The 14,781-nt window shown below is 43.7% G+C and overlaps 1 protein-coding gene across 1 annotated transcript in view; it reads right to left on the bottom strand.

Moving 5' to 3' along the window:
* Positions 1–4,329: 4,329 nt before the first annotated feature.
* camkmt (calmodulin-lysine N-methyltransferase) overlaps positions 4,330–14,781 on the bottom strand; it is a 195,263-nt gene continuing 184,811 nt past the window's right edge. Inside the window, exon 11 of the mRNA XM_020461081.2 lies at positions 4,330–5,768. Coding sequence (XP_020316670.2) covers positions 5,667–5,768 — 102 coding nt within the window. The 3' untranslated portion in view covers positions 4,330–5,666. The remainder of the gene's footprint in view (positions 5,769–14,781) is intronic.

The following is a 14,781-nucleotide window of genomic DNA, read 5'->3' as shown; positions in this document are numbered from 1 at the left end:
AAAGCATTCCACAGGGATGCTGGCCCATGTTGACTTCGAAACCTCACACAGTTGTGTCAAGTTGGCTGGATGTCCTTTGGGTGGTGGACCTTTCTTGATACACACGGGAAACTGTTGAACTTGAAAAACTCAGCAGCATTCCAGTTTCTGACACACAGGTGCGCCTGGCACCTACTACCATACACCTTTCAAAGGCACTTAAATATTTTGTCTTGCCCATTCACCCTCTGAATGGCACATACACACAATCCATGTCTCAATTACCTCAAGGTTTAAAAATCCTTCTTTAACCTGTCTCCTCCCCTTCATCTACATTGATTGAAGTGGATTTAACAGGTGACATCAATAAGGGATCACAGCTTTCACCTGGATTCATCTGGTCAGTCTATGTCATGGAAAGAGCAGGTGTCCCTAAGGTTTTGTACACTCAGTACTGGGTCAGACCCCCTTTACCTCCAGAACATTCTGAAGTCTTCAGGACAAGGTTTCGGAAACGTTGAACAGGGATGTTGGTCAAGCTAACGCGATGGCATGGCGCAGTTGCTGCAGATTAGAAGGCGGTACATTCATGCTGCAAACAGCCAGTTCCATCTCATCCCAAAGATGCTCTATTGCAGTTGTTCCCAAACTTTTATAGTCCTGTACCCCTTCAAACATTCAACCTCCAGCTGCGTACCCCCTCTAGCACCAGGGTCAGCGCACTCTCAAATGTTGTTTTTTGCCATCATTGTAAGCCTGCAACACACACACTATACGATACATTTATTAAACATAAGAATGAGTGTGAGTTATGTCACAACCCGGATCGTGGGAAGTGACAAAGAGCTCTTATATGACCAGGGCACAAATAATAATATTATAATAATCAATAATTTCTCTCTTTATTTAGCCATCTTAGATATAAAACTTTATTTGTTCATCGAAAATCGTGAATACCTCACCACAGGTTAATGAGAAGGGTGTGCTTGAAAGGATGCACATACTGTGTTAGGTTGTATTGGAGAGTCTCAAGTCTTAAAACATTTTCCACACACAGTCTGTGCCTGTATTTAGTTTTCATGCTAGTGAGGGCCGAGAATCCACACTCACATTGAAACCACGTACCTAAGGGCATCAGTGTCTTAACAGTGCGATTTGCCAAGGCAGGACACTCTGAGCGCAGCGCAATCCAGAAATCTGGCAGTGGCTTCTGATTAAATTACATTTCGATGAGGCTCTCGTTCAGATATCAGTAAGTGGACTGGAGGCAGGGCATGGAGGAAGGTCCTTGTTAATGAAGACAGAGAAGAGCTCCAACTTCTTAAATCATAGCCTCAATTTTGTCCCGCAAATTGAATATAGTTCCAGATAGGCCAGTCATGTGAGAAACTCGTCATCATGCAAACGGTCAGACAAGTGAAAACTCTATTAAAAAAAACATGTCAATACTTTGCCCCTTGATCACCAGCGCACTTCTGTATTTTGTAAAAGTGTTACATGGTCGCTGCCCATATCAATGCATAGTGGAGAAAATACACAAGAGTTCAGGGGCCTTGCTTTAACAAAGTTAACCATTTTCACTGTAGTGTCCAAAACGTCTTTCAAGCTGTCAGGCATGCCCTTGGCAGAAAGAGCCTCTCGGTGGATGCTGCAGTGTACCCAAGTGGAGTCGGGAGCAACTGCTTGCAAGCCCGTTACCACTCCACTATGACTCCCTGTCATGGCTTTTGTGCCATCAGTACAGATACCAACACATCTTAACCACCAAAGTCCATTTGATGTCACAAAGATGTCCAGTACTTTAAAAATATCCTCTCCTGTTGTCCTGGTTTCCAGAAGAGGATGTCTTCCTTAATTGACCCTCCATAAATGTAACTGGCATATACCAGGAGCTGTGCTAGGCCCGCCACTTCTGTTGACTCATCCAACTGTAGTGGATAGAATTCACTGGCTTGTACGCGAAACAGTAATTGTTTCAAAACATCTCCTGCCATGTCACTGATGCATCGTGAAAGTGTTGTTTGATGAAGGCATTGTCTGTATAGTTTTTTTTGGCCTTTTCCCCAAGCATTGTCCCAGCCATATCTCTTGCCTGTCCTAGCCACTTGGTAGCTCACCATATAAAACGCCTCTAGCCCCTTCTTATTAATGGTATCTGTTGCTTTTATACATGTCTTACTACTTGAAAGTCGTCTTAATTTTCACCTCTCCCTCAACAAGATCAAGACAAAGGAGATGATTGTGGACCATAGGAAAAGGAGGACTGAGCACGCCCCCATTCTCATCAACGGGGCTGTAGTGGAGCAGGTTGAGAGCTTCAAGTTCCTTGGCGTCCACATCACCAAAAAACTAACATGATCCAAGCACACCAAGACCTTCCTGAAGAGGGCACGACAAAACCTATTCCCCATCAGGAGAAGGAAAAGGTTTGACATGGGTTCTCAGATCCTCAAAAGGTTTTACAGCTGCACCATTGAGAGCATCCTGACGGATTGATCACTGCCTGGTATGGCAACTGTTCTGCCTCCGACCGCAAGGCACTACAGAGGGTAGTGTGTGTGGCCCAGTACATCACTGGGGCCAAGCTTCCTGCCATCCAGGACCTCTATACCAGGCGGTGTCAGAGGAAGGCCCTACAAATTGTCAAAGACTCCAGCCACCCTAGTCATAGACTATTCTCTCTGCTACCGCACGGCAAGCAGTACCGGAGCTTCTACTACTCTGTTATCTATGCATAGTCACTTTAATAACTCTACCTACATGTACATATTACCTCAATTACCTCGACACCAGTGCCCCCCCGCACATTGACTCTGTACCGGTACCCCCTGTATATAGCTCTGCTATTGTTATTTACTGCTGCTCTTTAGTTCTTTTTTATTCTTATCTCCTACTTTTTTTGTTTTGTATTTTCTTAAAACTGCATGGTTGGTTAAGGGCTTGTATGTAAGCATTTCACTGTTGTATTCAGCGCATGTGACAAATCCAATTTGAACTACTGTCTTTCTCTTTCTTTGTGTCAACCACATTGTATGCACTTCAGTGCTATCTAGCTGTAGCTTATGCTTTCACTACTAGATTCATTCTCTGACTGGGTGGACAACATGTCAGTTTAGCTGCAAGAGCTCTGATAGGTTGGAGGACATCCTCTGGAAGTTGTCATAATTAGTGTAAGTCTATGGAAGGGAGTGAGAACCATGAGCCTCCTAGGTTTTGTGTTGAAGTCAATGTACCCAGAGGAGGACAGAAACTAGCTGTCCTTTGGCTACACCATGATGCTACCCGACAGAGTGCTGTTGAGGCTACTGTAGAACTTCATTTTTTCAATTATTTGGTGACGTGAATATATTTAATATAAAAAAAAAATTTAATAGAAAAATCTAAAAAGGTACACTTTTTTTAGTGTTTCACCATTTATTTTTCTTCTGAAATTCACTGAGGATGGTCACCCCATTCCTTCTCTGAGGAGCCTCCAATGATATATTGCAGACTCTGACATTGCTTGTTCTGATATATCTTAATTTATTTATAATTTTGGGGGGGATTATGTGTGTATTGTTTCGTATTGCTAGGTATTACTGCACTGTTGGAGCTTGAAACACAAGCATTTCACTGCACCTGCAAATCTGTGAACGCGACCAATAAACTTTAATTTGACAGGCCTAAACAGATGCCTATCTCGATGTCCTTAACAGAGCTCTCTCTCCCACCCTCCTGCATCTTGACATAGCACACTGAGCCTAATCACACATAATTGGGTGGGAGGGGCAGGGGGCCGTCCCAGGCTTTGTGTGCAAAGGGCAAGTGGTCAAGTTAATGGGGCCCTTGTGTTGAGCAGGGAGCTCTCCCAGTCTCTCTCTGTCTCTCTCTCTCTCTGCTCCTCTCTCTCTCATTCCCTCTCTCAATCTCTCTGGCAGAGCGTGGGGAGGAGAGAACAGTCCTGTTCAAAATATCAAAAGAGAGATCGAGGGGGGCTCGCTTGCCCCTCCCCTGTATTCCCCCTACCCCTGCAGCCCAGCACCGGCCTGACCAGTACAGCCCTCAGGATTAGCTGTTCTATGCTGCCCTCCCTCCTCTCTCTCTATTATTTTTGTGGAGGAGTAGTCTGGAGAAGGGCTGTGGCCTGTACTGAAAACAGCACCCTGTCTGGGAGCGGCTTAGAGAGCAGGGACCACTGTCTGAGAAAACCAAGAAGGATGACGACGATCTGCAGAGAATGTTATTGTATGAGTTGAGTATCATTTCAACTGATCCAAGCATCTGAAAGGAGGGAATTATACAGGCCCATAATAGGAGATCAAGGTGAAACGTGTTGAAATCAAGTCAACCACATTTGATAAAATAATACAATTTTGACATGTTCTTTTGTATTTATTAGGATCCCCATGAACTCTTCCTGGGGTCCAAAAAGGGTTAAAACTTTTATATCCCAACTATGACAATGTTATTTTCGGAGGGTATTATTATTAAAACAGAACAGAACATTAGTTCTAAAAGTAGAGGACTGTAATGTATAGCAGTATGTTTTTAGTGGACAGTTATTAAAACCACCTGAGACTCTAATAAAACAATCAATCAATCCATGTCTAATACAATTGTGGTTAGAGTACAGGTTGGTGGATGTAAAGAGCACAGCTTCGGTAGACCAGAGTCAGCTGAAGACCATAATGCTGAGTGGTGGGTAAAAATAATACTTGATGTTTGCGTTTTATGGACAAACGTCAAATATAGCAGTGAGTTTGTGGAATCATGTTGTTCATGTTAATCTCACAGTAACAGTTGGAGACAGTGTAGAAGGTCTTGGCTTATAGAGCTGAGCGCATTGAGCAAGAGACCAGGTGTGAGTTTCTTAAAAGCTTCGCAGCATTAAGATCTCCGAAAATCCATTGGAGGCAATTGGAAGCTTTGTAGGCAACCGATCAGGTCTACAGATCTGGGTCCTACGAAGCTTTTGGGAAACTCAACCTCAGAGAGGTATTGGCTGAGAAGCACTTTTCACAGTGAACCACATATCGCCATTCAACTCTGTGGAACCCTGCCATGGAACCTTTGGTTTAAGACACTTCTGCAGAGCATAGATGACAAATCAGAAGAACATTTTCAGTTTGATGTGCACTCAGAAACACTTGTTCGGATGGGTACTGGGCATGGATCGAAGTGACCTGAACCCTGTTGATTAATATATTAAAAGTTCATCATAGACTGTTAGTGAAAGATACTTCAGCCCTCTCAGTGTTGACAGTTCATTGAGGCTGCGAGGGAAACCTGAAATCTCCACCATTCGGTTTTGCACATCGCACATTGTTGTATTGCACAGTAACAAGGTCGCAAGTGATCAGAGACCGATTCAGCCACAACATCTCATCATCACAACACACACACGCTTCAAAGCGTTGCCACAAAACTTCCAAAAGTCAAGAAAAAACTATTCTGTAATGTTATGTAATAGTAATACTGAACTCACAACAGTGTGAGTGGAGTTAATACAAGAAATATATACTGGAAACAAATCAAACAATTCATCACCAAGCTTGTATCTCATCAACCGCGACCCCTATGTGAGCCAGGGACACAGTGGCATAAGTACTGGTGTGCAGGACTGCCAGGAAGTTGGACGGCCTAACTCTAACCCTGGGAGTCTGATTGGCAAGAGGCTGGGCAGCGAGGGGAGGATGGTGAGCCGGGTCTCAGAGGAGATGAAGATGGGTGGGGCTGGCTCCTCGGGTCAGGGTGATGAGGAGAGGGTAGTGGATGTTGTCATCATATGCCTCCTTCCCTCCAATCTGCATCTGAAAAACACACGTAATCATTAGTCCAAACTGTCGGAAACAGTTGCGTTTTGCAAGGAAAACTAGAGTTTCTATTGGAAAGAATTCTGGTAGATCTCGTCCCTGCCCGTTTTGTTCCGTTTGGTTCCTAGTGAATACACCACAGGAGTTTCAGGTTAGGATGAGGTCAGAGGGGGTGGAAGAAGTTTGCTGCTTCAGATGATACTAACTGGCCCAGATACTACCAGCTGACTTCTCTTAAACAGTGGATCAGTCTAGTGACTCTCTCCCAGGTACTTATCTCACACTTCTCTCAGTTACAAAGGGACTGAGTGCAACATGTACAGTATGCCCCCTAGGATACTGCCTCTCCATGCCCACAATGAGCTACACAATAAGCTACAGTCTCTCTATGGGCTAAGTCCCGGTGGTGACCAGTGCCCACCTCGGCTGACTTGGCACTGAGGGTCTAGGAGCCGGGCTCTTTCCCAGCCAATCAGATCGCTGATTGGTGTCTGCACCACGCCAGGACTTAGGAAAGTGAGTTTTGTACAAAATGTGAAATCCGTTTATATAAATCAACTCCCTCACAAACAGAACCCCCAGTCGACAGATTCAGAGAATAAGAGAAAATTAAAAAAAGAAGTGGCCTCTGAAAGACTAATTTATGACATCTTTGTTACTTTTACTACTTGTATATAATGCATGTCTCATTAAAGGAAGTAGTGGTGTTCGTGATAGCGCCAAGGCCCAAAACTGTATATCACAGACACAGATGCATCGCAGACAGTACTCCTCCTCCAGATCTCCCAGCCCTCCTCTCACCTGGGACCCAGTGGTACCAACCAACAGTTTCCCTCCCTGCCTGGCTCCCTGCCTACTCCTAAAACAACCAGCGACTTTCAGCAGACATATCCCCTCTCTCCCTCTCAGTCTCAGTCTCCCTCTCCTGGCTTTTGAGAGGACAGATAAGACCGCCCCCCTCCCCGTGTCCTTGATGTGCGTTATCTCTCTGCACACCCCTCCACGTAACCGGCCGGTGGTTGAACCCGTGACCCGTCTGTATGCGGGGAAGGCCAGCCTCCCAACTAAGCCCAACTGCAAAGGACGGACGGCCGCATTCACATTCAAATCTGGCCTGGAAGGGGGATGGTGGGGTTGGTGTGGTTGGGGGGCGGGGTGGAGGAAAAACCCTGGTGAGCTCGCAGAGGTGAAAAGTTTAACAAGCAAAGCTGTTCCTCCTGATCACAGACTGCTAATCAGCTTCATGGGTGGCTGGATAAATCGGGACTTACGTTTTAATCGCGCCGCTGCCAAGATGCAAGTCATTTATTTCATTGCCACTTTCGCCCTGCTTTTTTCTCCCTCCGTCCTTGTCTATCCCTCCCTCATTCCTCCCTTAGCTTTTCACAGAGACAGAGAGAGAGAGAGAGAGAGAGAGACGGAGAGAAATGGGGAGGAGAAGGCGCTCCTGGGAGAGAGGAGGATGAACCGGACATCTGGGGTCTCTCGTGGGATTGGGTAACGGAGAGCGAGGGATGGGGTGGATAGAGAGAAAGGGGAAGGAGACGTGTGGGTGGGGTGGGGTTGTTCGCTTATAGGCAGCTGGGAGAGAGGGAGAGAGAGGAAAAGAGGGATATGGACACAGAGGGGTTAACACGTGGGGGGCAAAATTTAAATTCATGACTCTCTTCACAACCATTTGAGTAACAAGATTAAGACGGCGGGCAGAAAATAGATCACATTATCAGGCCCCTTACAGTCCTCCAGCTGGTCGCGCTCTATTCCAGAACAGTGGGGATAAGAGGATAACACGCAGCCCTGCTCCACACTGGTGAGACCGGCTCATCCTGGAGAGACAAGGGAAGGCCTGCTGCAGGGGGGCGGGTGTGTGTGGGTGTGCATGCACAAGGGGGGCTTGCAGATTTGAGGGTCTTTGGGGTCTTAGAGAACGGTTCTTAAAGAATTTTAACAGCAACACTCATACGCACACATTTCCCACCACTAACACCCATATCTTACGTCCACAACATTCACCTCCGTAAAACTCTGCCACACAGCTCAGTGCATTTTCTATAAACTCAGGTCTGAGAGTGGAGTGTTTGGCAGAGTTTCAGACTGCATATATTTTGGTCTTGGTATTAGTGTATAGTGATTTGAGGGACCATCCCATTTCTTAGTGCATCATATTAGACCACCTGATCGGACTTGATATCGTAGCAGAATGGAAGCAAGTGTTCAAAAATCAGATCAAATGTTACTTGTCACATGTGCCGAATACGATGCAGAGTTAAACAATTGTAATAAAATAACTAACACAATAAAATACACTAGAATGGGCTTTATACAGAGAGTACCAGATCAATGTGCAGGGGATGAGGTTTTTGAGGTAAATATGTACATAAAGGCAGGGTAAAGTGACTAGGCATCAGGATAGATAATAATAAGGTATTTGAGGTAGATATGTACATGAAGGCAGGGTAAAGTGACTAGGCATCAGGATAGATAATAATAAGGTATTTGAGGTAGATATGTACATGAAGGCAGGGTAAAGTGACTAGGCATCAGGATAGATAATAATAAGGTATTTGAGGTAGATATGTACATAAAGGCAGGGTAAAGTGACTAGGCATCAGGATAGATAATAATAAGGTATTTAAGGTAGATATGTACACAAAGGCAGGGTAAAGTGACTAGGCATCAGGATAGATAATAATAAGGTATTTGAGGTAGATATGTACATGAAGGCAGGGTAAAGTGACTAGGCATCAGGATAGATAATAAGGTATTTGAGGTAGATATGTACATAAAGGCAGGGTAAAGTGACTAGGCATCAGGATAGATAATAATAAGGTATTTGAGGTAGATATGTACATAAAGGCAGGGTAAAGTGACTAGGCATCAGGATAGATAATAATAAGGTATTTGAGGTAGATATGTACATGAAGGCAGGGTAAAGTGACTAGGCATCAGGATAGGTAATAATAAGGTATTTGAGGTAGATATGTACATAAAGGCAGGGTAAAGTGACTAGGCATCAGGATAGATAATAATAAGGTATTTGAGGTAGATATGTACATAAAGGCAGGGTAAAGTGACTAGGCATCAGGATAGATAATAATAAGGTATTTAAGGTAGATATGTACATAAAGGCAGGGTAAAGTGACTAGGCATCAGGATAGATAATAAGGTATTTGAGGTAGATATGGACATGAAGGCAGGGTAAAGTGACTAGGCATCAGGATAGATAATAATAAGGTATTTAAGGTAGATATGTACACAAAGGCAGGGTAAAGTGACTAGGCATCAGGATAGGTAATAATAAGGTATTTGAGGTAGATATGTACATAAAGGCAGGGTAAAGTGACTAGGCATCAGGATAGATAATAATAAGGTATTTAAGGTAGATATGTACATGAAGGCAGGGTAAAGTGACTAGGCATCAGGATAGATAATAATAAGGTATTTGAGGTAGATATGTACATGAAGGCAGGGTAAAGTGACTAGGCATCAGGATAGATAATAATAAGGTATTTGAGGTAGATATGTACATGAAGGCAGGGTAAAGTGACTAGGCATCAGGATAGATAATAATAAGGTATTTGAGGTAGATATGTACATGAAGGCAGGGTAAAGTGACTAGGCATCAGGATAGATAATAATAAGGTATTTGAGGTAGATATGTACATGAAGGCAGGGTAAAGTGACTAGGCATCAGGATAGATAATAATAAGGTATTTGAGGTAGATATGTACATGAAGGCAGGGTAAAGTGACTAGGCATCAGGATAGATAATAATAAGGTATTTGAGGTAGATATGTACATGAAGGCAGGGTAAAGTGACTAGGCATCAGGATAGATAATAATAAGGTATTTGAGGTAGATATGTACATGAAGGCAGGGTAAAGTGACTAGGCATCAGGATAGATAATAATAAGGTATTTGAGGTAGATATGTACATGAAGGCAGGGTAAAGTGACTAGGCATCAGGATAGATAATAATAAGGTATTTGAGGTAGATATGTACATGAAGGCAGGGTAAAGTGACTAGGCATCAGGATAGATAATAATAAGGTATTTGAGGTAGATATGTACATGAAGGCAGGGTAAAGTGACTAGGCATCAGGATAGATAATAATAAGGTATTTGAGGTAGATATGTACATGAAGGCAGGGTAAAGTGACTAGGCATCAGGATAGATAATAATAAGGTATTTGAGGTAGATATGTACATGAAGGCAGGGTAAAGTGACTAGGCATCAGGATAGATAATAATAAGGTATTTGAGGTAGATATGTACATGAAGGCAGGGTAAAGTGACTAGGCATCAGGATAGATAATAATAAGGTATTTGAGGTAGATATGTACATGAAGGCAGGGTAAAGTGACTAGGCATCAGGATAGATAATAATAAGGTATTTGAGGTAGATATGTACATGAAGGCAGGGTAAAGTGACTAGGCATCAGGATAGATAATAATAAGGTATTTGAGGTAGATATGTACATGAAGGCAGGGTAATGTGACTAGAAATCAGGATAATAATAAAATAAAGAACAGAGGAACAGCAGCAAATGATGAGTGTAAAAGTGTGTGTGTGCAAAATGTATGTATGTGTGTGTTTGTGTTGTGTCAGTATGTGTGTGTGTGTGCATATGTAGTGTATGTGAATGTGTGTGTATATATAGTCTAGTGAGTGTACATAGCGTCAGTGCAAGATAGAGACAGAACAGATAGTTTGGGTACAATTAATTGACTATTTAGCAGCCTGGCTATTTAGCAGTCTTATGGCTTGAGGGTAGAAGCTGTTGTTCCGAGAGCCGATGCTCTGGTACCGTTTGCCGGACGATAGCAGAGTGAACAGTGTGACTTGAGTGGCTTGGAGTCTTTGACAATTTTTCAGGCCTTCCTCTGACACTGCCTGACATAGAGGTCCTGGATGTCAGGGATCTCAGTCTCAGTGATGTACTGGGCCGTCCGCACCACTCTCTGTAGCGCTTTGCGGATGAGGGTAGTGCATTTTCCATACCAGGCGGTGATGCAGCCAGTCAAGATGCTCTCTATGGTGCAGCTGTAGAACTTTTGGAGGATCTGAGGCTCAAAGCCAAATATTTTCAGCCTCCTGAGGGAGAAGAAGAGCTGTCGTGTCCTTTTCTTGACTGTGTGGGTGGGTGTGGACCATGTTAAGTCATTAGTGATGTGGACGTCAAGGAACGTGAAGCTCTCGACCTGCTCCACTACAAGGAACGTGAAGCTCTCGACCTGCTCCACTACAAGGAACGTGAAGCTCTCGATCTGCTCCACTACAAGGAACGTGAAGCTCTCGACCTGCTCCACTACAAGGAACATGAAGCTCTCGACCTGCTCCACTACAAGGAACGTGAAGCTCTCGACCTGTTCCACTACAAGGAACGTGAAGCTCTCGACCTGCTCCACTACAACCCCATCGCTGCTCTCCCCTTTTCTCCTATAGTCGACAACAGCTCCTTGCTCTTACTAACTTTGAGGGAGAGGTTGTTGTCCAGGCACCACACTGCTAAGTCTCTGACCACCTCTTTCCTGTAGGCTGTGTATCTTATGGTGTTTGTGTGTGCGTGCGTGCGTGCATGTGTGTGTTGAAGTCATCTGCTGGGTGTGATAGAAGTCTTAGTGGTGTGTGTGGTGTGTGTCCTGCGTGCACATATATCAGCTGACACACAGGGGGCAGAATGTTCATCAGAAGATAAGCAAAGGAGAATTAATCACTTTCTGATATGATGAGGCCACTTCAGCCTGCCGCTATATCCACACACAGCAGCTGACCCTGTGTGTGTGTGCATTGGCCTTATGATGCACGCGCACACACGCACACACACAGACAGACAGAGAAACACACACACCTCTGTGTAATTGCACAAAGACCATGGGAGTGGGACACTTGACTCAGCTATCCCGCCCCCTCTGGTCTCCCATCATTATCTACACAGAGACACCGTAGGTGGTCCGGCTCCAACAAAGACCCCAGCAGACTTCAGGTACATCAAGGGCACAATGAAGAGGAGGTGGTGGAGAGAGAGACTGTGTGTGTGTGTGTGTGTGTGTAAAAAAAAAAGAGGAGTGTGTTAAGAGTTCCTTGGCACCTGAGTATCTACTGGCTAATAGAGGACATTCAATGTACAGTACCGGTCCAAAGTTTAGACACACCTACTAATGCAAGGGTTTATCTTTATTTTTTAACTATTTTCTACATTGTAGAATAATAGTGAAGACATCAAATCTATAAAATAACATATGGAATCATACAGTAACCAAAAAGGTGTTCAACAAATCAAAATATATTTGAGATTCTTCAAAGCAGCCACCCTTTGCCTTGATGACAGCTTTGCACACTTGGAATTCTCTCAACCAGCTTCGTGAGGTAGTCACGTGGAATGCATTTCAATTAACAGGTGTGCCTTGTTAAAAGTTAATTTGTGGAATTTCTTTCCTTCTTAATGCAATTGAGCCAATCAGTTGCGCTGTGACAAGGTAGGGGTGGGTATACAGAAGATATCCATATTTGGTAAAAGACCAAGTACATATTATGGAAAGAACAGCTCAAACAAGCAAAGAGAAGGTCAGTCAATACGGAACATTTCAAGAACTTTGAACGTTACTTCAAGTGCAGTCGCAAAAAACATCAAACACTATGATGAAACTGGTTCTCATGAGGACCGCCACAGGAAAGGAAGACCCATAGTTACCTCTAACACAAAGGATAAGTTCATTAGAGTAACTTCAATGAACTTATATTCCGCACCTCAGATTCTAGCCCAAATAAATGCTTCACAGAGTTCAAGTAACAGACACATCTCAACATAAACTGTTCAGAGGAGAATCAGGCCTTCATGGTCAAATTGCTGCAAAGAAACCACTACTAAAGGACACCAATTAGAAGAAGAGACTTGCTTGGGCCAAGAAACACTAGCAAAATCGATTTTTGGTTCCAACCGCTGTGTCTTTGTGAGAGGCAGAGTAGGTGAACGGATGATCTCTGCATGTGTGGTTCCTACCGTGAAGCATGGAGGAGGTGTGATGGTACTTTGCTAGTGACACTGTCAGTGATTTATTTAGAATTCAAGGCACACTTAACCAGCATGGCTACCACAGCATTCTGCAGCGATACGCCATCCCATCTGGTTTGCGCTTATAGGGGCAATGATTTGTTTTTCAACAGGAAAATTACCCAACACACCTCCAGGCTGTGTAAGGGCTATTTTACCAAGAAGGAGAGTGATGGAGTGCTGCATCAAATGACCTGGCCTCCACAATCTCACGACCTCGACTCAATTGATATGGTTTCGGGTGAGTTGGACAACAGAGTGAAGAAAAATCATTCAACAAGTGCTCAGCATATGTGGGAACTGTTTCAAGACTGTTGGAAAAGCATTCCAGGTGAAGCTGGTTGACAGAATGCCAAGAGTGTGCAAAGCTGTCATCAAGGCAAAGGGTGGCTATGGAAGAATCTAAAATCTAAAATCTATTTTGATTTGTTTAGTGGGTTACTACACTAAACAGTGGGTTACTACATGATTCCATATGTGTTGTTTCATAGTTTACGATGTAGAAAAATTGTAAAAATAAAGAAAAACCCTTGAATGAGTAGCTGTGTCCAAACTTTTGACTGGTACTGTAAATACTGTGACATGTTATGAAGGGAGGCACCCTATATATTGGCCAACAAGCTCTCAGTCTCATGTCAGAATTAGACCATGTTGTGAAGTTGCTCCAAATCTCAAATTTTGAAGTGTTCGTTTCAAGGTTAAGTTTAGTAATTAACTCACTCAGAATTGTTAAGGTTAGGCATTAACTCCGAATGGTTAAAATAAGGGTTAAGGTTGGGGATAGGCTTAAAATAAAAATATTAAAAACAACTTAATCATTGGATTCGAACACTTTTGGAACCAGGCGGCAGATGCTTATGCCCATCCACCATCCCCGTCCATTGCTTGAAGGTAAAAGTGCTCACTGTTGCCCCTAGTGGCCTGTCACACATCCTCTCCTGACTTCCTCAGATATGGATGAACGTCGAATACTGACTTAGATCACTGGGGACCTGCCTGATACTGGCTGCCTGCTATACTAACTATACCATCCCACCTGACAACATGGTCATTACCTGAACATTCTGTAATCTTCCCATCCTAACTGCTGAACCCTGACTCAAGTTCCACCTAGAGGTCAGTCCCAGGACCAGGCTGCTAATTGGAGAGAAACCTGACCCCGCCCCACCCTGCTGGCTAATCCCCCGACTAATGGGCTTCTAAGTGCCACTTTATATTCCACTGTCTGTCTATTACCTAGTAGGTCTGTCTGTTACCTCGTCGGTCTATATAATTTATATCTGTCATGACGCCATAGGGACAAAGACAACAAACCTTAACTGTCTAAAGCATGAAACACACCGATAATCTCACTGCTGATAGACTTCCGGTATGTACTTATCACAGTGGGAGGCCGTTCCTTCTCTTGATAGAACAAAAGCGGTACCTGCTGCGTGCCAACCCGGTAGCAACAAACCTACTGTTTCTACTTGTAGAATCACAATGCTCATCAGTGGCCAACAACTTGACTTTCACCCAATCAGAGAGCACGAACCCCCATGTGGGGAGCCAACAAAAACAAATAATACATCCACGGATGAGCTAGTCACACTTCATATGCAATGCAGGTTATGGGATGGTAGCTACCTATGTGCACAGACGCCATGCACACAACACTAAATACTTCCTTCAAGCTAGCTAACCACTGTAGCTAGTATTGACATTATAATTCATCACAATGGATTAGCTAGTTTAAACGAAACAGCTGCCTGTATAAACTCCCAAGTTAGTGCAGCGTTCTTAGCAAGCTAGCTAGCTATGTTGTGATAGCTAGTGAATATGTTTACATTCGTTAGCTAGCTAAACATTTGACTATGGGCTGGCACTGGCAGTATGGGATTATGGAGAGTGAAATAAATTGTTTCTTCGTCATCTTGCTAGGTAGTTATCTAGCTGTAGCTATTTGGCTAGTATAA

This window comes from Oncorhynchus kisutch, linkage group LG25 (assembly GCF_002021735.2).
Source record: "Oncorhynchus kisutch isolate 150728-3 linkage group LG25, Okis_V2, whole genome shotgun sequence".
NCBI lineage: Eukaryota > Metazoa > Chordata > Actinopteri > Salmoniformes > Salmonidae > Oncorhynchus > Oncorhynchus kisutch.
The sequence above is the reverse complement of the archived record's forward strand: the minus strand, read 5'-3'. Positions and strand labels throughout refer to the sequence as shown.